This window comes from Podarcis gaigeae, assembly GCF_964106915.1.
Source record: "Podarcis gaigeae genome assembly, chromosome: 7".
In the NCBI taxonomy this organism is placed as follows: Eukaryota; Metazoa; Chordata; class Lepidosauria; order Squamata; family Lacertidae; genus Podarcis; species Podarcis gaigeae.
This window is the reverse complement of record NC_139683.1, coordinates 48,695,215-48,717,612: the sequence shown is the minus strand read 5'-3', so window position 1 is coordinate 48,717,612 and position 22,398 is coordinate 48,695,215. Positions and strand designations below refer to the sequence as shown.

At 39.8% G+C, this 22,398-nt stretch overlaps 1 protein-coding gene across 28 annotated transcripts in view; it reads right to left on the bottom strand.

Annotated features, from left to right (window-relative positions):
* PTPRM (protein tyrosine phosphatase receptor type M) overlaps positions 1–22,398 on the bottom strand; it is a 413,795-nt gene that overhangs the window by 55,234 nt on the left and 336,163 nt on the right. For all 28 annotated transcript variants that reach the window (XM_083746769.1, XM_083746763.1, XM_083746742.1 and 25 more), the window contains one exon: positions 17,169–17,356. In XM_083746769.1, the coding sequence (XP_083602895.1) occupies positions 17,169–17,356 (188 nt within the window). The remainder of the gene's footprint in view (positions 1–17,168; positions 17,357–22,398) is intronic.

Sequence of the window (22,398 nt, the reverse complement as noted above, 5' to 3'; positions counted from 1 at the left end):
AAACAGCATGTTGACAATTAAAAAGTATGATAGATATTGTTAATAGTTTTATATATATATATATCAGAAAAAACCTAGACTGTTATGTTGCTTAGCCAAAAGTATTATTGTTCTTTTTGTGGGCATACCCTCCTTTTTGGCAATTCGTCAGAGACGTGAAAGTGTTTGCTATTCTGGAAACATTGTCCTCACTCTGAACTGGCTTTGCTTGTTCTCAGTGGTACCATAGCCAAAACTTCTTGGCTTTGCGGCATTGTTACATGCCATTTATCACATGATTCTCAAATGGATGGAATTTTCCAGGTTATTACTCCAGGAATTAGAGCAATTAGAAAGAAAAAAATGGCACTGAAACAGCAAAAGATAGGAGAAATTGTGGCCATAAAAAGAATGGAAGAATAGTGAACATTCTCACAACTAAGTCCACCACCACCCCTGAAATATTTCTCCTCCTGCTCTCCCAAAAGTGCTACTTTTCACCCGGCTATCAAAATGCAGTTCTAATTGTATGAAAAGGATGCAATCCTGAACAATAAAATAGCTTTTATTTTACAAAGCCAATTCATTTTTTCTCAAATAAAATTGACTAGTTCAATCTTTCATAGCCACCGGGGGGGACGGGACTTGGTGCGTATTCTTTATGACATGGTTCATGACAAGTCACCCCTTTCCTGATAATCAAGTGGCGAGTGCCTTTGCTTCTGCAGCTGAAAAGTTGCGAAAGAAGGAGGGATCAGCAGGCTTAGGAGAACTCAAAGGTGTTTAGAAGGAGAGAGACAAGAGTGTCTGATCTTTATTTGACCTCCTGATCTGATACTCAACTGAATTTCTTTCTGGTACAACTCTACTGTAAATCTAACCTATTATATCATATTTGGCGGAAGCACTTCATTTGTACTAAGTCTGGCCCGAGCTGGAAGATTGTACATGATGAAGAATCCAACACCAGTTCCCTTGATACTTTGTCGTAACAATAAATCAATGATATCACTACTTTATGCTTTATTTCTAATTTGAGATTTTCAAGGTTTAGCCATTTGTCCTTTTAATGTTTCATTCTGTTAAGATTTAGGAGTGCTCCTATACTTTTTCCCCTATAAGTTACTTACACTTCCTAAGATGTAACAACATTTTCTGTTTGATGCGCTAATTTGCGTAATCTACTTTTTCCAGGCCTTTTCTCATATCCCTGCAGTTTTTCAAAATCTTTTATAATGGGTCAAAACTGGAAAACATATCTATATCCATGTCTATATGAATGAGACTGCCACCTTATGGGGCTTATTTGAAACTGGCTGGGCATGGCAACTGGTCCCCAAGCCAATTTATGTCCAGTGCCTTGCTAAGTAAATATGTCCCTCTGTATTACTGGGCAAACCAAGAGTGTTAGAAATATGTTCAGAAAGAAACTTTTATGATACTCTGAATTTCCCATAGAATGGTTAACTAAGTAATGGTTTCTGTTATCATAGCTGTTGCCATTGCTCATTGATACCATTTTGAAAGCAAAATACATCCAGGTAGAACAGAATCAGTTACTTAACATAGTAAGTCAACATCAGAAACAGCTAGAAGCAGGGGGTGGAAAAAGAAAGGCAAAAAATAAGTTGTTTCCCACAGGCAAATATTCAGCAACCGTTCCCCCTTCTCATTTTGACTCTCCAGCTTCATATTTGTTTAAATTAACCATCCCAAAATACAGACGTGCCTTTACATTGGCTAGATGGGATGTTCTCCCTTCTGCCGTACTCGAAGGTCGCTACCAAAAGACTCCATTTGAAAAACGACTCTGCCCATGTGGAGATGGTAACATAGAAACAGTGTCCCACGTCTTCCTATCCTGCCCCCTTTACAAAGACCTAAGGAATGAGATTATTACTCCACTCATTCTCTCCAACCCCGGCCGTTCACCAGACATCACACTGTATTTCCTCTTATCTGATACGGATAGTCAGATAACAGAGAAGGTTGCGAGGTACATCGAAAGAGCTATGAAATTGAGGGCCACCATCTGAGTGACAGACTTGTTCATCTGACGGACCTCCTTTTGCTTGTTCTTTTCTCCCTTTTATCCTTATTTCTATTTTTAATTCTTGTATAGCTGTGGCCTGTTGGCTTTGCTAATAAAGTTTTGATTGATTGATTGATTCAGCAACCGTGGGAACAGGATGCTGGGTGGAATCTACACACATATAAACAACGATGTGTAAATGTTTTTTTAAAAAAATGTTTTGAAAAATACATTGAGTTTGGCATAGCTCGCTGTCACCATCTAGTGTCACATTTGTATATTGCACGTTACAATTCATTTAAAATGTTTTGTTTGCAGCTGTGTAGCAAAGTCCCTGGTCTAGATCAGGCCACTAGCCTGATCCAGCAGGCTCTTCTTATTTTCTTAGAAAAGATCAGTGGGTGAGGGTGTGTAGAAACTAGCCTATTATACAAACATCAATTTATATCCATGCCTCTGCCCACTGTCAGACAGTGGGGAACAGTAGGGAAAGCTCAGGTGAGTCAACGGCTTCAGATAGCGGCAGGAAGGGATCCCTGGACAGGTAATGGTTGCCAGAGTGGGCCAGGGTGCCCAAGCACATAAAGCAAAAAAAGGGGTATCAAGGGCTCTCAGGAATCTCATGGATTCTGAGGATCCTTCTGGCATTCACCTATTGAAGTAAGTCAGGGAACATATTTTGAATGAGGACTATGTTCACCATGGAAGGAATTTTGTTTTGTTTTGACTATGGCAGACCAACACGGCTACCTATCTGTAACTATGTTCACCATGTTGCCCCCAGAGACAGAAAAGGGTAAATGGGATAACAGAAAATCAGATGGCTCAAGGAAAGGTAAAAAAAAGTTCAGGTGCAACACACCTTTGCAAATTGGTTGTCTGCCTTCTCCATTTATGTGGGGGTAGGCTTATGCAGGCAATGAAAGAGGATCTGAGGGTCTGATTAGCCTGCCTGCAGGCATACAGTGGGAACTCTCTCTGGCAGGCCCTGCTAGTCACATGCCAGGACTACCAGGTTCATTCAGATGCCTCAGGCAGCCTGGGTTTGGGGGTTTACTTCAGGGGTTATTGGTGCTCCAATCCATGGAGGGAGGAGGGAATCACTCTGATCTCACCTTCCTAGAATTATTCCCCATCCTGTAGACAATACTGAGCTAAGTGGACCAATCACCTGACAAGGTATAAATCAGTTCTACCTGTCTATATGGTGAAGGATTTCTGTGAAGAACTGTCAAATGACAGTACTGTAACTAGTATATTTATAAATCCAAGGTAAGAATAAATAATTTGTTTTAATTCTTTGTCTGAATATACATTTGGATATATTGAGGAATGAATCATATTTAGCTGACACACAAACACAGCTGCTGACTCTAGAGGGCCAGAGCCAGTTTGAAGCATTAAGAAGGAAAACATATTGACTTAATCCAACATTCTATCCATCCAAGTGTCACTTCCAAAATACTGATTTGGCATTAGATTGTTGTCATCATTACTTTGTGATTAGATCAAGAGCAGAGTGGAGAACACAAATGACAGCTTTAACAAAATAAAAATGCCCAAAAAAAGTCTAACTAGAAAACAAAATCAGTACTCATATAAACAATATGGTTAATTTCAAATGATTTTAAAGCACATTTATATATGTTTTCTTTTCTATCAAAGGCCTTTTCTGATATTTTCCGTATTTTGTTTTCCACCAATGAATGATCCAGAATTGTGAAATCATTTTGGCTAGTCCTATTGGTACCTTCCCTGCCTATTACAACCTTTGTATGAATGTGGCTACTCAGGGACTACTACTCTCCCCCCCCTCCCCCGTTCTGCTAATGACATCAGTGAAATTTGCAAAGGAGGAGGGGGTTTACGTGTGTGAAAGAACCTTGGGATATTTATACTTATTAATTTTTTGAATGCGTTAATAACAAATTTGTTAATTTGGATTTCAACACATTTAACTTTGTTCCTAATTAACAAAGAAAAAAGAAAAGAAAAAAGGATTAAATGCTCCCATAAGGAATATTGCTTTCAGTTGTGTGTAGAAGGAATTGCTCCCATCACTTGACCAAAATAATAAACAGGTTGCGGGGGTGGGGTGGGGAGACAGCACACTAGACTGCCAGAACTACTTCAGGAATATTCACTACTTCAGCATAATAAGGCATACCAAGCTAAAACAGACTCTCTTCAAGTACAGTATGAATTATAAATTGCTGCCTGTTTAATCAATTATACTTTAATGCTTTCAAAGTTGTTTGAATATCCAAGGCTAACAAATGCTAATCTTATACTGGTCTAATAAAATTGGGGTTTCATCTCTCTCTCACACCCACACACAATTTTACACACTCTATAATGATAAAAATAACCACAAAGAGCAAATATCTAATGCAATAAAAAACAACACTGCCTTAATTCAATTAAAAGGTAAAGGTAAAGGACCCCTGACAGTTAAGTCCAGCAACAGACAACTCTGGGGTTGCAGCACTTATCTCACTTTACAGGCCAAGGGAGCTGGCGTTTGTCCGCAGACAGTTTTTCCGGGTCATGTGGCCAGCATGACTAAGCCGCTTCTGGTGAAACCAGAGCAGCACACGGAAACGCCGTTTACCTTCCTGCCGGAGCGGTACCTATTTATCTACTTGTACTTTTGGCGTGCTTTAGAACTGCTAGGTTGGCAGAAGCTGGGACCGAGCAACGGGAGCTCACCACGTGGTGGGGATTTGAACCACCGACCTTCTGATCGGCCAGCCCAAGGCTCAGTGGTTTAGACCACAGCGCCACCTGCGTCCCTTTTAATTCCGTTAGCATACATTTTTTTTTCAGCAGGAGGCAAAGGTCCAAGTAGCTAAGAGGTTTACATACATTTAGCATTTCGACCTGCTTTTTTCACAGTACAATTCCCCAACAACTGAGCTGCCAACATATGAGAGCTCAGTGGTGCATCTGCAGAAAGCTCACTTACAGGATGCCTGCAGAGGGAATAGCAAGACATGTGCAAGCATCATAGCCAAGACACCAAGTAACTCCCTCATGAGATCTGCAGGAATCATCCAAAAGTGTCTCCTGCCCTCATTCACTTAGAATGAGAATGCAATTCTTCAGTATTTCTAATATGCTCCTTTTTAAATGTTGTGTATACTTAAAAAAAATATGAACAGACTGTTTCTCTGGAGAATATTATGATTTCTCCACATTGTAGATTTATGTAACATACCCTTTTAAAGAACCAGGGACTTAGATTCAAGTCACAGAATATTTTCTTTTTTTTAAAAAAAAGAACAAAACTTTAGCTGTAGTCTTTATTTTCTGCAAGCGCCCATAAAACGAACATTTTAAAATTGAGTTCCTAGAAATATTTCCTTTGTAAGGCATTGAAATGAAATGCCCGACATCTGTTTCTCATTAAATCCATTAGAGATTGCTTGAAATAATGTACACAGCAATTATCTGCTAACAATGCTGCATAGTTATTAGCATACTAAGATGCTGCCCTATGACCCATGAAAGTGAGGGGTACTTGCATGTACTCATATTTAAGTTGCATTCATAAGACCATGTGGGCATGTAATAAATGCTGTTGAATCCTGTGGCTGTTGCTTCCCAGCAAGCTACTAGCCAGACACATGTAGCTGCTGCCAGGTTCATGATCCAACTTTTGTCAAGGCACTGCACAAAACTCCTTTTTTGCAGCCATGCACCAAAGGAAGAATTTTGTGTCTGGTGGTAGAAACATCTGCTCATTTGCCATAGGCTAGGAACCAATACACAGAGTTGCCATTTTTCTTTCTGACAGTGCTACTCAGTGGCGTAGCGTGGGGGGTGCAGGGGGGGCTGGCCACACTGGGCGCGACATCTGGGGGTTAGGGTTAGGGGGCGCAAATCCATGGGTTAGGGGGCGCAAATCCACGGGTTAGGGCGTGCAAATTACTTGCCTTGCCCCGGGTGCTGACAACCCACGCTATGCCACTGGTGCTACTGTGCATGTCAACATCCTGCTTGTCTTGCTGCCTTAAGGGAATAGGTGCTCCCCCTATCAGTATGTAAATACTGATGTGAATAGACCCTTTAAGTCTTTTTCTTCCAATAAGCCAATAAATGTAACTTAGGTCAGTGAGAGCCGCTGAGTAACGTACTCCTGTGTTAGGCAGGAGAGAAAAACTGAGGAAGTCCGAACTACTTCCCAAATATCTTTGGTCCTGCCTGTGTCAGATGACAAAATATGTCCCACTTCATTGGCTATGGGGTTCCATGAAGTGATCAGGGCGCTTTCTCCAACCCCAATTTCCTGTGTTCCTCAATGTGTTTTCACACATATCCAGTATGTTAATAGATTTGTGAATCATACCGTGCTATAATCTTGACTTTCTAAACAGCAACAGCTTTAATCAAACTAAGATGTCTTTCTAGTTGGGATTTAAATTCATCCATAAATAAGCCAGTCTTTTTTAATGGGAAAACATAGTCTACAAAAAAAGTGTGTGTGTGAAGTCAGATGAATACTAAATTTTAAAATTGCTTAAGAAGAAGACATGCTTACAAAACCTGTTCTTTGTCACTGATAAATGTTTCACCAAGACTTCTGATCTCCTAAGACAAATGCATCATAAATTTATATGGGCATGCTTTAAAAATACAACAGATAAACTAAAGTTAAATTAGACGGATTTCATGGCTAAAATAGCTTAATGTGATTCAAAATGTATTATTTAGCCAAGAATAATATTTTAGTTATAAAAAAGCAATAGACTGAAATATCTAATTATCTAAAGATAAACAAATACAATTCATGCAATATGTAAAGGGTGCATTTATAATTAATAGTGAACATTGTAATTGCAAGTAAAATCATTTGCATAATTTACAAGTAAATAAATGGATGTTTAATGGTCTTATAATAAAATATAAAAGAAGTTATATTGCTTTTGCATCCAATAAAATTAATGCACACTATCCATATGAATGAAAGATGTTGATTTCTGTGTGCATTAATAGAATCCGCTTATTTTTAAAATAGAGCTAAAAAGACAGCCATTTAAAAGAAATGTAACATATGAAGAAACTATTGTTATATATGATCAAAAATTCAGTGCCATATTTCAATAACACATATATCAGACCAGCAGCCATTGCTTTGCAGGTTGCCTATTACTTCATCATATCAATTCTTTACTGTATTGAATTTATCACTCATATATAATTGAAAGCACACTGTCTTCAAACAAAGCTCTTTGTTTCCATACAAGAAGACAAATTGTCCAAAGACCCATACAGCATACAGACGTACAGCAGAATCTTGATGAACATAATAAAAAAAATAGTATCCTCCTATATTACTATGAATAAAAAAGGTAAAAGACCCCTGGATGGTTAAGTCCAGTCAAAGGTGACTATGGGGTTGCTTTCAGGCCAAGGGAGCCGGCGTTTGTCCACAGACAGCTTTCTGGGTCATGTGGTCAGCATGACTAAACCGCTTCTGGCGCAACAGGACATCGTGATGGAAACCAGAGCACTGTGGTCTAAAGCAATGAGCTTCTTGGGCTTGCCAATCAGAAGGTCAGCGGTTCGAATCCCTGTGACGGAGTGATCTCTTGGTCACCTTTGACTGGACTTAACCGTCCAGGGTGTCCTTTACCTTTTTTTTTTTACTATGAATAACATGCTAGATAGAGATCTAACCTGATAACTACATAACCATCCTAGTAAAATTGCTTTCCCTGGTCTGTGTTGACAAGTTCAACCAAAATGTACCCAAAGATAACTATGAATTGTAAACAATGCAGTGCTAAGTTATGTATCCCATCAGCGCAATGATGTACATTTCTGAAAAGGAACTTTCCTCCCCACATCAAAAATGTGTTCCTGTACCTCCTGCTGAGCAGATTTGGGGAGGAGAACAGAGGATGGGAGTCCTGCTATGCAATCATAAATCCTTGTGCTGCTGGGAACTGCACTGGAAATAAGCCTTGCAGTTCAATGCTTTAATGTAGCTTTATGAGTCCAGCCAGGCTTGGGCATGGAGTGACAGGTGAAGAGGAGGAGGGGGGAGAGGAAGAGGAAATGGCTCTGAGACTGAAGAACAGAGGTCAGAAGAGGTGGGTACTTCTATCTCCCAGTAAATGGCTGTTCTGGACGGGGAAGCAGGGCTCCTCACTCCCTTCCCAACTCACAGGGACAGAAGAGCACCAATGGAATCTGGGGAGGGCCTTAATCAATTGTTCAGGATGCAGGAACCAGTGTTTGAAGTTATTTTTGGGGCAGAGGAGGGGAGCCTGTTCACCCAGGACCCAGTGACGTTTTCATCAATTGGAACAGAACCCAACACAATGCAGGTCTGCATGATCACAATTCTCACAACACTCTCACAAGGCATAGGGGGTTTGTGAGTAAGCCAACCTTCACATTTAAAAGCTTGGAAGGTCAGTGTGCTGACCCACTGGAATGACTTCATTGCTTCTGTCATCCTTGTCCTGATCTTGGACTCCCTAAACTTGGGCTGCTGCTTCTATCTAGCCCAGCTAGGATCACCTTTCCTTCACCTAGCCTGAATGTTGCGGCTGCTGTGACATTACTGGTACACACCTTTACTCTGCCTCAGTAAAGATATATTCTGTACTCTTAAGTTGTTGTTGTGTTCTAAACAGGAGGCAGGACAATATGGATAGGATTTTTTTTCTTGAATATTACTTGTATCATGTCCCCTGCCTCAAGGTACCATTGTTGCCCTCAAGCAAACCCTTCTTCCCAAATGAGTTGCCCAAAAGGAACAAGCAAATTGGGCACCTGGGGGTGGCGTGTGTGCCCTGCACCCAGGGGCCAGGGCTAGCCACCCATGGGGCAGGGCAGAGTGAGCCAACGCAGGACGCTCCACAGGGCCACTGAGGAGTCTGCCTGCCTCCGCCCTACAGCTGAGGGGGAGGCGGTGGACAGACCATTGGGGCAGCGCGGAGCCTGCAGGTGCCCAAGCCACCACGTAACTCTCAGGAGAGATGTGTGACTCGGGCGCCGCAGTGAGTGCCACCTGGCCCCGCAGTGAGTGCCACCTGGTATATTGTCACCCCCTCAGTGGTGACACCCAGGGTGGCCTGCCCCCACCACATCACCCTTTCTCTGCTCCTCGGCCTGGGTATTACAAGAAAGTCCTAGATCAGGCTCAATTTGCAAACACTTCATGGAGCTCAGATTCCAAGTGATGCCCATGGCGGCCTTGGGTGGCCATTACAATAGGGTTCCATATGATGTCAGACTGCATATGTAGCCAACCACAGGCAGAAAACATACATTACTTGCTAATCTGGCCTTTGTATAGGGATACAAGAGATTGATTCCTGAAACCGTTGCTAATTCCTGGAAGCAGGCCATGGCAAAAATGGTTCACTTTCTTTTGAGGGACGCTAACAGATTTTTTTATACATAAATTGGCACTTTATGCTCTGGCTGCAAGAAAGATAAGAAAGAGAGATGGGCATTATTGTAACAAGTTGTGCTGGTGATCTGGAGGCATAACGGAAGTTAAGCTGGGTATGAGATAACAGATGACACTTATGAACTCTGATGCCCTTTCTTTAAACACTTGATGCCTTGTATTATGTAATTATTGTTTGCAGTTTGCCAAATTGTAATAAAAATTTTATGGCCTTTGGTTAATACAGTAAATCTGTTGATGATCTCAGTAGTTGCAAACACAATGCAACTTTTTTGAGTTATCATACTGCGGTAATGGAGTATGCATGTGATTTGAGAACAGGAGCAGGCTACCTATTTGGTGAATAATAGACTCCCATAGCTGCATAACCAAGTGGTATCTACAGATTCCGCTTGACTCTGTTAAATACCAATGCTAATATTTTGCTTTTCACTTTCTTTTATTGACAGGTGAAACCATTAAACAGAGAATTAATTTTTGGGGGATGTCCGTGGAGGAACTAATTAGCAATGTAACACACAAGCATGGGAAAACAACATAATTCAAATTGCAAAAATCAGTGACTATTAAGGTTGATTCACTTTGCTAACTATTAAACCAAAATGTTAATGTTTGTTTGAATCATAATAACTAGTGTTTTTGTTTAAAATGGTGATAGAGACTTGCATGCAGCCAAACAAAATATAACTGTATTCATTAATTTTTTTGTTATTGTTTATATGGTGTGAGTGTTGCTTTTGGTTTACCATAAATGTTAAGTTGGACAATACAGTGATGTAGAGTATGATCCTTCCCATTTTTCCCTTCCCTAAAGGTATTATGTCTACAGGGTTTCCCAAACATGGGTCTCCAGCTGTTGGGACTAAATTACACTGAATTCATGGTGAGGATTGCACTGTCAGGTACTATTATGGAGAGGCAGAAGGGGAGGAGCTAAAGGAAGATTCCTAAATAGGCATAGCCCTAAAGACTTGTCTTGGCTAAGACTAAGACAACCAGGAAGGGGAAGAGTTCACATGCTAAGTGTTATTGTTCACAATATTGTGAGCAAAAGTTGGGTGAGATTAAAGGTAAAGGTAAAGGGACCCCTGACCATTAGGTCCAGTCATGACCGACTCTGGGATTGCAGCACTCATCTCGCTTTATTGGCTGAGGGAGCAGGCATACAGCTTCTGGGTCACGTGGCCAGCATGACTAAGCCGCTTCTGGTGAACCAGAGCAGTGCACGGAAACGCCGTTTACTTTCCTGCCAGAGCGGTACCTATTTATCTACTTGCACTTTGATGTGCTTTCGAACTGCTAGGTTGGCAGGAGCTTGGACAGAGCAACAGGAGCTAGGTGAGATTTGGGACACACAAAATGTATAAGAGAGAGGGCTACTTGTCTGGAGAGCATGATGAAGCAAAATATAGAATATCTTTTCTAATTTGTATTAGCGCTGTTACATATGAGGCTAAGTTTCTGAGGGGGAGTTGTAATATTGCCTATTAACAAAAAGCAGAACAACAAGTACATGGTTCAGAGAGTGGTAAGGTAAGGGTATGAAAATAAGACTTAGACTCAAGGCAGGATATGTGGATGAGGGGCAAGGAAGGATTATTTCATCTCTTGCTAAAGGGAGCTGTGCTGAACAATGCCTATTCATTTATTATGTGACTATTATTTTAGTCTTTAAACTCTGCAGTGGATTTTTAATTTTGTTTTTTAAAGTTCTGTTTCTGTCTTGGTGAGGCTCTACTGACCAGATGTTTGTGAGTTTGCTCCTGAACTGAGTAGTAGTTTCCATTCTGGAAGAACCATCTTCAAGTTCAGTGAACAAACATAAATACATGTGTCCCGCTGCAGCACCAGCCACAGTGAAGTATCTTTCTTTCCATTGTTTTCCTGATGAGGCAGGTCACTGTGTGGTCTTGGTAAGCCTTTTCAACAATAGGGATAAAGTCCTTTGGGGAGATGTTCTATTAATGTCCAGGTATTAGAAGCAACTCCTGAAGCAATTTATTGTTTTGTGATTGGTTCTTTTTGTGAATTAATCACTACATCTTGTATTGTAAGGTTGCGTGATTGGCATGATTAGAGCCTGAAGGAAGCCTTCTAACTTTTGACAAAGTTGCCTACTAAGGTGTGCTGCTGTCTGCTTTCTTTCACTATTTACATTTATAATTTCAACTGCCATTTCTTTTTTCTTTTTTTTAAAAAAAGAGTAACATAACTTCCTTCCACTGCTAATGTTCTTTAAGAAGTTACCTCCCATTTCAGCTATAGTGGGGAAAGAAATTGTAGAGGACAAGGAAGACACTGGCAAGGAAAAAAGAGGGGACAGAAGTACAAATGAAGATACAGCCATAGAGGCTGTTAAACAAAATATTAACGGCAACTCAAGTAATGCTCAACATGAGAGCCAACAACATCATTGACTGTGGTGGCATCCAAGGAAAGGAACAAAGGTTCAGTCTTGTCTGTTCCCCACTGCCTACTTCATGCCACTGTGTAGCACATTGGGGAAGTGAACCAGGTTTCAGTGCTGTCAATTTTCTTCCATGCATAAAAGGGGATCTCCAACTGGTGTGACCATCAAACCCAGGTCAAATCCCCAATCCACAGTCTCAAAGTTTTCCAGACCCTACCACAAACTGATTCAAAAACAGAAACAAGGGGTGAAACTGAAAAATAAATCACATGTAGTTCCATTCCCGATGTGGTTTCCGTTGTTATTACTAAATAACATAAACATGGTTTAGGCAACTGACAGACAAAGGTGCAAGGATGAGATTCAACGAAGCTTTCTCTTACAATAGTAAACAGAAAATTCAAAGTTCCAGTCAGGATCCCTAGGTTTGCAGATACACCTTACTCATTTCTTCTTTAATCTCACTACTAACACTCTCTTCATGGAACCCACTATTTTCTGTCCACATGTTTCCCTGAATTATTTTATCTTCTCACATATTTATTTGTGCAAGAAGAACATGAAATAGGTACTGCTGCAATGTGATTTCTTACATACTTGACTGTAAGCATAATGAACAAAATCTAATTGTAAATGTAATGAACAATGCAAAAAACCCAGCAACAACCCCAGCATATAATTCACTGTGCAAGGAGAAAAAAGAGGCTGCTGAATTCCAACTTTTTCATGTGACATGAAACAAAGGACAAAACTATGTGGTCAACAAGCAGGATGGAATAGTGGTGATTTGCACATTCTGCTTGGGAAAGCATAATAGATGTCACCAAAATTACAAAGTGAAGCAGCAAACCATATTACAGTATAGACAAGACATGCTTCCTAACTTCACCCACTACATAAAATGATAATAGAAGTTCCCAAACACTTCAGGGACATATTGACAAACTCCATCCTAATCAACCTAGCTTGAAGATGTAAAGATAATAACCAAAGTTAAAATGCATGCCTGGACTCAACAGAAGACAGCCCCATGCCCACCCAAAACTTCAGTCACAAAGTAGACCGACATGATGCCATTTGTTCAATACCAAAGCGCTGGAGGCATTTTCTGATGTCTCCAAATCATAATTTTATGGCAGTTAACATTCCCCTCCCACAACACTAGTGAATGGGGATAGTCATTAAGAATGCTAGAGTTTAAGGCAATGAAAGAGAATGGGAGATATGGGAATATTGTTTATTTAGGAACAGCCGTCTTGTTCATTGTAGAAGAGAACCAGTGAACAGATGGCTGTAGATCTGAGTGCTATGATGGATCTCAAAAGATACTGAATCGAGTTTGTTGCAGAATTCTTTAATGTGCAAAACTGCACAAATGTACTCTTATTAATAGAGGATATAACTGTTCAGTAATTATCCGTTTACATGCAAATTGGAAACCACAAAAGTGGAATTTCTACAAGAACTTCATCCCACTGAAAGGATTGTTCCCTGCTTTAGAGTAAATAGCTAATGAGTGTGTGTGTGTGTGTGCGCGCCCGCACGCATGTTTTGACTCATTAACTGATTCTTGAAAACTATCCCTGTTAGTTTTCTTAAACATGCCTTTTATTAAACTTCAACCACAAATATTAATACATTAAATATATGAAAGCATGATATGCAATAAATAACTATAATAATAGGAGAAAGGAAAAACTAACTACATTGTTTTATATAACAATCACTGGCTGCACTGAAAAAGTACCTTCCTTTTTTCCCCAAAACCTATGAAACCAAAAAAGGACAAGAATGGTAAGGAGCGTTGAATTGGTGATCCAAATGAGAAATCATGTATAGGACCAGAAAAGGGGCATGCCTTAACTCATGACTGCATCTGGCAGGAGCGCATTTATATTCTGGGAGAGACTCCACAAATGAGATACAGTATAGGGAAACTAGGATGCCATGGGTTTCTGTTTAGGTACTGGATTTGTTGCAAGGGACATATTTTGAGTGAGCTTGTACATGATCATGGACACCCAAATTTTATTTAGCCATTAATAAGGTGTTATTAAGCCACTGGCAGGCTGATAGGAATTTCCAGTTCCTGTCTGTAAAAAGTTTGTTGCAAACCAAATTGTTGGAAGATACCTTTATGAATGTAGCAAGAGTCACCTTGCATACACTTGAGGGTTAACATATGCTTACAATAAATTTATTCTCATGTGTAATAAATACTTATTGTCCTTCATGGGATTTACCTATGAGCACAGGACTTAATGTTATTATTACTTTATTTATTTACTTAATTTGTAAACTACTTTTCAACTAAAAAAAAAAAAAAGATTTCTCAATAAGGTTTACAAGCCGCATGTCAAACCCACAGAGTAAATATTGCTATAAACAGTTAGATGGGCATGTGGGTAAGAAACAAGATTGTTATCATGGCCACATAAAAAAATTATTATAAGTAAACAGGAACCTAACAAGACAAAATAGGATTTATCTCATTTTGTTAATTTTTTGTAACCTGCTTGGAATATTTCTTTTATATAAAAAAGTAACCTTGAATTGCACTGATTGGTGCAGATTCCCTTTTGATACTAATTTGCATATGGGTAGTGCCACATCCATATGGATTTGTCTAATGCAATTTTACAAAATCATCATCACATGAAATGAGAGAGAGTTCATTTTTAATGGGAGCTCAGGAGAGACAATGCACACTATAAAAAGTCTATTTATACTATTATCATTTATTTAAGAACTTGAAGATGCTTTCTCTTGGCCAGGGTTTTTACTCGCTTACCTGCCTTATTTTCCCCATTTCCAACTCAGTATCTAATGAAGTTTGTGTCTATGAAAGTGTCTGGCTGTTTTTAAAAAGTCCCTGGATGCCATCAAATAGTTTTCTTTCTAAACCTTACCATAATCATTATCTCAATCATTATTGTAAATAGAGAAGCAAGAAAATAAGTAGTATATGCATTTCCAGATGTATCAATACGGCTTGCTAACATCCCTTATTTTCATTCAATATTCCATACTTATTTTGGTTTTGGTCATTATTTATACTCTATACAACAGAAATAACCTGTAGTGATGACTACAATTGAGTGACACAGCTGGTGCTGCAGAATATGAAATAAGAACACTTGAAGAGAGTGCAGGTTGGTGGTGCAATTTGGATGTGTCATGTCGCAGCAAACTTGTGTAGAACAACAATGCCAGCTAGGCCCTGTAAATGGCTGCATCAACCACTACAAAAAAACAACAACCCCACCCCAGCTTTTCTGCATGGATCACACTGTTTTCAGAAAATAAAGTTGCTTTTAAGTATTTTCTTATGAAGAAAAAATAATGTGCTGCCCAAATGAAGACAAACTATCAAAAAGTTTTGCGCAATGGGAGGGCAAATGTAGTGTAATCTTTCTCCTAGAAACCTCCCTGCTTATAAGCTTCAACTGGATGAAAGGATGTAAGATAGTTGATAAACTGGCATCTCCTCCTAGTCTGACCAAAAACATAAGTCCAGCAGCTAGGATAGACAGAGGAGGAGTTGGCACACGGCACATGCACTAACTATAACACAGAGGCAAAATTTTCTAGATATTCTGAGTTACTGTGCCCTAGAACAGTAGGTCATGGAATCAGCCATGTATAATCCTAAATTATTCCAAAGACCTGATGGAAGAAATGTTATGACAAGAAACATATACTGCAGCACTATCAAATTCAAAAGGGGAGATAACATTAAAATGAATTCTAAATGGTGGTCAGAACCTAGAACAAGGTGTTAATTTTGTTGAATTCATTGGAAACAGTGACCACAACGTTATCAAATTTAATTCATATGAACAATTCCCAAGGAAGGACATCATTTGACTTCAAAGGATGAACTTCTAAAAAAATATATTACGCGCTTGGTAAAAAGGAAGTTGAATTATGGTGCTGGAGGAGACTCTTGAGAGTCCCATGGACTGCAAGAAGATCAAACCTATCCATTCTTAAGGGAATCAGCCCTGAGTGCTCATTGGAAGGACAGATCGTGAAGCTGAGACTCCAATACTTTGGCCACCTCATGAGAAGAGAAGTCTCCTTGGAAAAGACTCTGATGTTGGGAAAGATCCTTGGAAAAGACCCTGATGTTGGGAAAGATGGAGGGCACAAGGAGAAGGGGATGACAGAGGGGGGGTCACAAAGAGTCGGACACGACTAAATGAGTGATTAAAGAAGGTAATGGAGAGAACAGGAATAAAGAGTTTTCAAAACTGATGAATTAGCCTTAGGAATAAGCAGTGAGGTGATCGGCTTTGCTGATGACAACTAATTGTTCGAGGTGGTTAGAATAGGATTGCAATGAGCTTCAAAACGAATGTCAAAGACTCCCAGACTGGACAAATGGGCAATAAAATGTTAAATGTGGTTAATGTAAGTAATTGTAACACATTGGGGCAAAAACATGTACCCTAATTTCACATGTACACTGATGCATTAGTTTAAAGGTAAAGGTACCCCTGCCCGTACGGGCCAGTCTTGACAGACTCTGGGGTTGTGCGCCCATCTCACTCAAGAGGCCAGGGGCCAGCGCTGTCCGGAGACACTTCCGGGTCACGTGGCCAGCGTGACAACGCTGCTCTGGCGAGCCAGAGCCGCACACGGAAACGCCGTTTACCTTCCCGCTGGTAAGCGGTCCCTATTTATCTACTTGCACCCGGAGGTGCTTTTGAACTGCTAGGTTGGCAGGCGCTGGGACCGAGCAGCGGGAGCGCACCCCGCCGCAGGGATTCGAACCGCCGACCTTTCGATCGGCAAGTCCTAGGCGCTGAGGCTTTAACCCACAGCGCCACCTGCGTCCCCATGCATTAGTTTACCAAGAAAGAAATATTTGGTTCGTGGTAGATAGATTCAGAACAGACAAAAGGAAGTATTTATTCAGACTGGACATAATAAAACTATGGATTTCACTACCATAAGATGTGATGGCAAGCCAGCAACTTACTCAAAGGCTTTAAAAGGGGATTATACAAATTCATGGAGGATAAGATTATCAGTGGCTACCATTTGCTGGGAAACAGAAACAGGAGAGAGTTATCACCCTACAGTCAGGTTGGCCACTGTGGGAAATGAGATGCTACACTACACTGGCCTTTGATTTCATCTAGCACAACTCTTATATTTTTAAACAGTCTCTCCTCCCCCCCCCCCCCGTTTCTGCATCATTGCTGCTTTGCAAGGAAACTGTTCTTCTCGCAGTACACAGACACACACACAGGTGATTGTGATAGGGGAAACACCACAGAGCACAGAGCACCATGTGTAGCTTGAAGCTTACTCACTTCATATTCCTCCTTGAATCCATAGCCTTCTGCACATTTCATCTGCGTAATGTGCTGCAGCAAATCGGCGACACGGATGGCTGGATGGAGTTGTCCTGTTTGGTACGGCACATCCACAGGGTCTCGCTTCTTGTAGGTGTGTGACTGGACCAAGCTGCTTGTGTCACTGCCCATTGTGTGAGTTTCATCTAGGAAAAGAACACTGAATAATATACCAGCTATTTCCAGTTTACCACAGAAGTATATGATACATTGCCTTTATGAGATGGCGTCTGACACCAACAGAATTTTCTATCATCACTATTTGGTGGGCTAAACCATAATGAAAATAAACTCAATTGAGTAATTTACTCGGGGAGTTATCAAGATATATTGGAAAGAGGGGGCTCTATTGGTTTACAATGAAAAGCACTGTATAGTCCATACTGTATGTTTGTTTATTTAGCTGTACTAATAAATTCTTTAGGTGTTTAGTTGTAAAGGGTGCAGAAGTTTCAGGCTGAAACTTCATCAAGTCCCAGTAATATAAAAAAAAGGACTTGAGTGTTTTCTGGATTAGTAAACTTTTTATTTTCTCTTTCACAGTGATTCAGGACATGTTAGTGAAAGCAAAATTTTTAATGCATAAAATGATATGGGTTATTAAGCCAGGAGAAAAATGGAAATGTAGATTGGATACAACACTAGGAAAGAAAATACACAAGGATAAATGCAAGGAGTAGTTTGATTTGGGTTAATGCTTTGACTGAATTTAGCATGCTGCAGTTTCAAATAAGCAATATATCATGGGCCATCACATAAGGCATGAAATGTTATATGTCAACTGACATGCAAGCCAACACACAACATAACCCCAACTAGGTTGGTCAATACTGATATGAAGCAAACAATCACCCACCCCCTCCACACCTCTTCAAGGGGGCAAATGGGCAACTTACCATTTATTGGCACTTATCAGGAGAAAAAGAGGAGGAGGAGAAGAAAAAGGAAACAGGCCATAAGCAACAGTACTGCAGTAATAATTACAGGTATTTTTATGTTTGTAATTAAGTGTCTCCAGCTTGGTTTCCTAACAAAGCAACTAAATATAAAGGGTAGTGTAGAATAGCCAATATAATTATCTCTCCCCCCACACCCCACTTTACTAGGTTGGGGTGGCACTTTTAAGTTCCTATGTAACAAAAATAAGAGGGTGGGGGGAAACCTAAAACTGAAAACCATGTTTCGTCATAGCTCCCCCCCCCCACTCTAAGCAACAGTTTTCAAAATATGTTTGTATCTGCCACAAAGCTGTTATTTAAACAAGCCTATCATCTTACTAAGCTAGAGAGTTTCTCACAAAAAAGCAGGCATATTTCAGCTGGCATGTCCCTATTCAAGTATTAAAATGGCAGCCCATTACATCATGTGGCTCCAATGGAGCTAATTGACACCACAGTTTTTATAGGGCAAATCTCAATATATTGCCTATAAATGTTGTGTTTGCTTAGACTGCAATTCTGTATCTACTTAACTGGGAGTAAGGCCCACTGAACTCTATGGGACTTACTTCTAAGTAGACATGAACAGATTAGCTCTGTAAGTGTCCTTATAAATACACCTTCATGTGACATCCTACTGCTGGAATTTAACAGCATCTTTCTGTGGTTCACTATAAGATGACAGGGATTTCCCTGCTTGTGGTTAAACATGTACTCATCCCAATCTTCATTTTTAAATATTTGTACAGATTATAAGGCTGCAGTGCCAGAATTACATCACTATAATATTAACATTATCTGCATGGTTTGAGATACGGCCTATGAAACAATGATATTGGATTCTACCCTAAGCATTAATTTACTCATATAGCAAGTTTCTGACCAGACTGTAAAAGGCTCTCACCAGTTATATTGATGACAAGAACAGAACCAAGCTGGTCCACAGGCTCTGATTTCTAGTTAACTCACTCTATTAATCTTGCCTAGCAGTTGAGGAGCAAGAGGGGATTAGCTTAGTGAGATTAGCTACTGATGTCAGCAGCATCTTTGGCTCTTCTAGTGTGAATGGACATATGCTAGTGTTCAAGGTTCTTGTCTTCATACACAAAACCCTGAACAACATGGGTCGAGGGTACCTTAAGGACTGCCTGAGCCTATAAATCCCAGCTTGATCAGTGAGATCTTCTGGAGGAGCCCTGCTAGTTGTCGCCTATGTTTAAGAAGTTGGGCATGTAGAGTTGCCGTCTCATGCTGCAGAACACTCTTCCAGCAGAGATCCGACAGGCATCCTCACTTTTTACTTTCAGGCATCTCTTCAAGGCTTTATGCCAAGAGGCCTATGTAGCCACTTAAATAACTTTTGGCTCAACAATAATCTTAATGAAACGTTTATTCTGTTTTTATATTTTACTGTATGCATATTGTGGTAAAATGCTATCTTATGAGAGGGTGGTCTATAAATACTTTTATAAATAGATAAGCACCTTCAGCTTTTCCTTCTCGTTCAGAATTCGCAACTGTCACAGCTTGATGGCTTTTCATGGTGCGAATATAAGAATGTAGCTAGTTCTTAGTGTCATTATTTAGACAGAACACTTTGAAATGATGGTAGACTATCAATCTTGATAAAAAGCTTTGTGGGGGATGTGATATGTACCTACAGCTCTGCGCATGGTAGATATTTCTTCCCCTTCCTTCTCTGAGGGCTTCCAGGTGCATGCTTGCTGCAGCATGTGCACAAAAGTGGTTTGGGGTGGTGTTGCAGTGGGAAAGCAATGGGCAAAGGAAACATTAAGCAGCTTTCCAATCCGATGCTCAGCTGCTGAAAACCACTCTCCTTTCCTACTGCTTTATAGTGTTTGACACTGCCCTTGGAAGTTTCACTACAGGTCTTCTAGTTTTTGCCTATGATAGGAAATGCTCACACTTCCGCCTTGTCACACTCTTCCCTTGTGTAAAAGAGCCCCTCAGTGTGCAAACTTTTGTACACTCACCAGACCCCATGTAGGAGTTACATTAAAAATAATTAATGTTAATTTTACTAGGGGAAACAGCATATACAAGGATTAGTTGGAATGGTATGATTATCATTGTTCTTGTTTTATATGTGGCAACAGATAGCTTCACTAATCATATTCTGTAGATATTGAGTTGGAGCCTAACTTTCCTTCCATGAACAGAAAAGAGTTCATGTTCATAGAAAATCTCATTCAGACATACTACAGCACCTCATGAAAGCTTTAGTTCCCAAACTTCTCAATCAGCTCCAGCCCTTTATAACACAGTGGGCTTTGTACCTGAAGCAGATAAGACTCTAACACCTCATAATCCATATAAAGGAAGCAACACAAAAATTACTGAATTGAAATTACTTTGGCCCAGTTATTTGAATCTTATAGTGAGGCACATAAAAGTAGTCTAATCTTACTCTGAAAACTTAGCAAAAGCCTCAAAGCCTAACGGAAAATAATATATGTAACAATTTATGTACATGAATGTAACCATTTCCCCCTTACTCTGGGCCTGCCTTAATATTTTTATACCAATACAGAAAAGCATTGTTCCTCTTAGCTAACCATTAGCAAAACTGTAATGCAAAGCACCTTGGAATGCATGGCATGAAAGGTGATATATACAAGTGTTGTTACAGTATGTTGTTGTTGAAATGGCACCTGATTACTACAAGGTGGCTAAGACACAAAACGACAAAGTAAGTAAATAAATAAAAAGAAAGAGTTGGAAGTTGATTTATGATATTTTAAAATAAATTTATGCAGAAAAATCATGGGTTTTTTGTAACTTTAGGTTTTATTATTATTGTTAGATAAAGGTCAGGATCAAGCCCTTTGATGCAAAACCAAGTTAAGTGCAACTTTGCAGACATGCTACGTGTTCATATGTTTTTGTGTCAAATGGAACCAGAGTATATTGAAGTTATTTCTGCTAGCTGCCTGTCCATTATTTAGCATTAGTATTATTATTTTCATAAGTAAATAATTTTACAAGGGTATTTGAAATGAAGACTTTTTTATCCGGTCTGCTTTTACTAAGTATACTAGACTTTCAGGCAATTGTTTTTCGTTAGAAACAGGATTTGCTGTGGTACACCTTAAAACTGGGTTGCCAAAATATGTAACAAAGCTGAAGACTTTCTGGTCTAAAAATGTTTTGTAACATTTCAACAAGTAATTGTGGTTTATGAATTGCTCCGCAAGCCCTTAAATACTGAGAGTTTCAGAATAAAGTAGTTATACATAGGAGATATTATAAATCCTAGTTATTGTTTTCCATTTCCAAAGCATAGCATTTTTAATGGGTAGTTATTCTAATGTTATTTTACATTTCATTTCCATTTGAGTTACATCTCGTGTTACATTAACTGTAAGGAAATGTGGCTTCTCTGATCTGGTCTATGTCAAATATATTTGCCAAAACCCACTGCTGTATAAAAATACATGGAACATGATGCAACCAAGTCCTTTAGAATTAACTGGACTTATCAGTGATTTACTTTGGTTAGACTATGCCCGCTGTAGGATCACAAAGAGCTTTTTAATATGAAAAGTTACTCCGCATGTCATAATTTAATGAACATGAAAAATCCAGCTCCCTGGTAGGTCATGAATAAACATTTTGATTTGTTCAGCTGTGGACCCAACTTGGCTGTCACTTACGGTTTCAGACAAAAATGTATGTAGTGTGGAAGGACTGCTACTATAGGCAGAAGTGTAAATGTAGCCAGGAAGTGGAGAAAAGATAAAATGGAATTTGTAATACTAGTTCAGATTTTCAGACAGTAAATCAGGAAGAAAGGGCAAAATCCTAATCCTACATACACCACAATGAATAATTTAGGATGTGGCTAATATTCAGCTCATCGACCAGGTTCCTGGCTCAATTGAGCTCAGCTGGCTTAAGCATCTAACCAGAGTTATGCTCTGCAGGAGATACGCTGGTGTAAATCCCTCAGACTGATGGAACTTTCACTGGCATAAGCCTTGAAAAATGGGTATTCTGAGGGAATGGGGCAAGTGGAAGGGATGGGATGAGACTCACGTTGGATCCTAACTCTGTTCAGCTCCGTCGCGTAACCTGACAACCTGGTGGGACTTACACTGGCAAAGAGGGTGGTGTAAGTCAAACTATCTTAGAGGCTTATTTCCCCTCTGCCAGGTTTTGGCCAGCTCAGCCAGCAATAGCCCTGCTCCTGAATGGAGTTAGGATCTGCTGTATTTTACTTGGGTTTAACT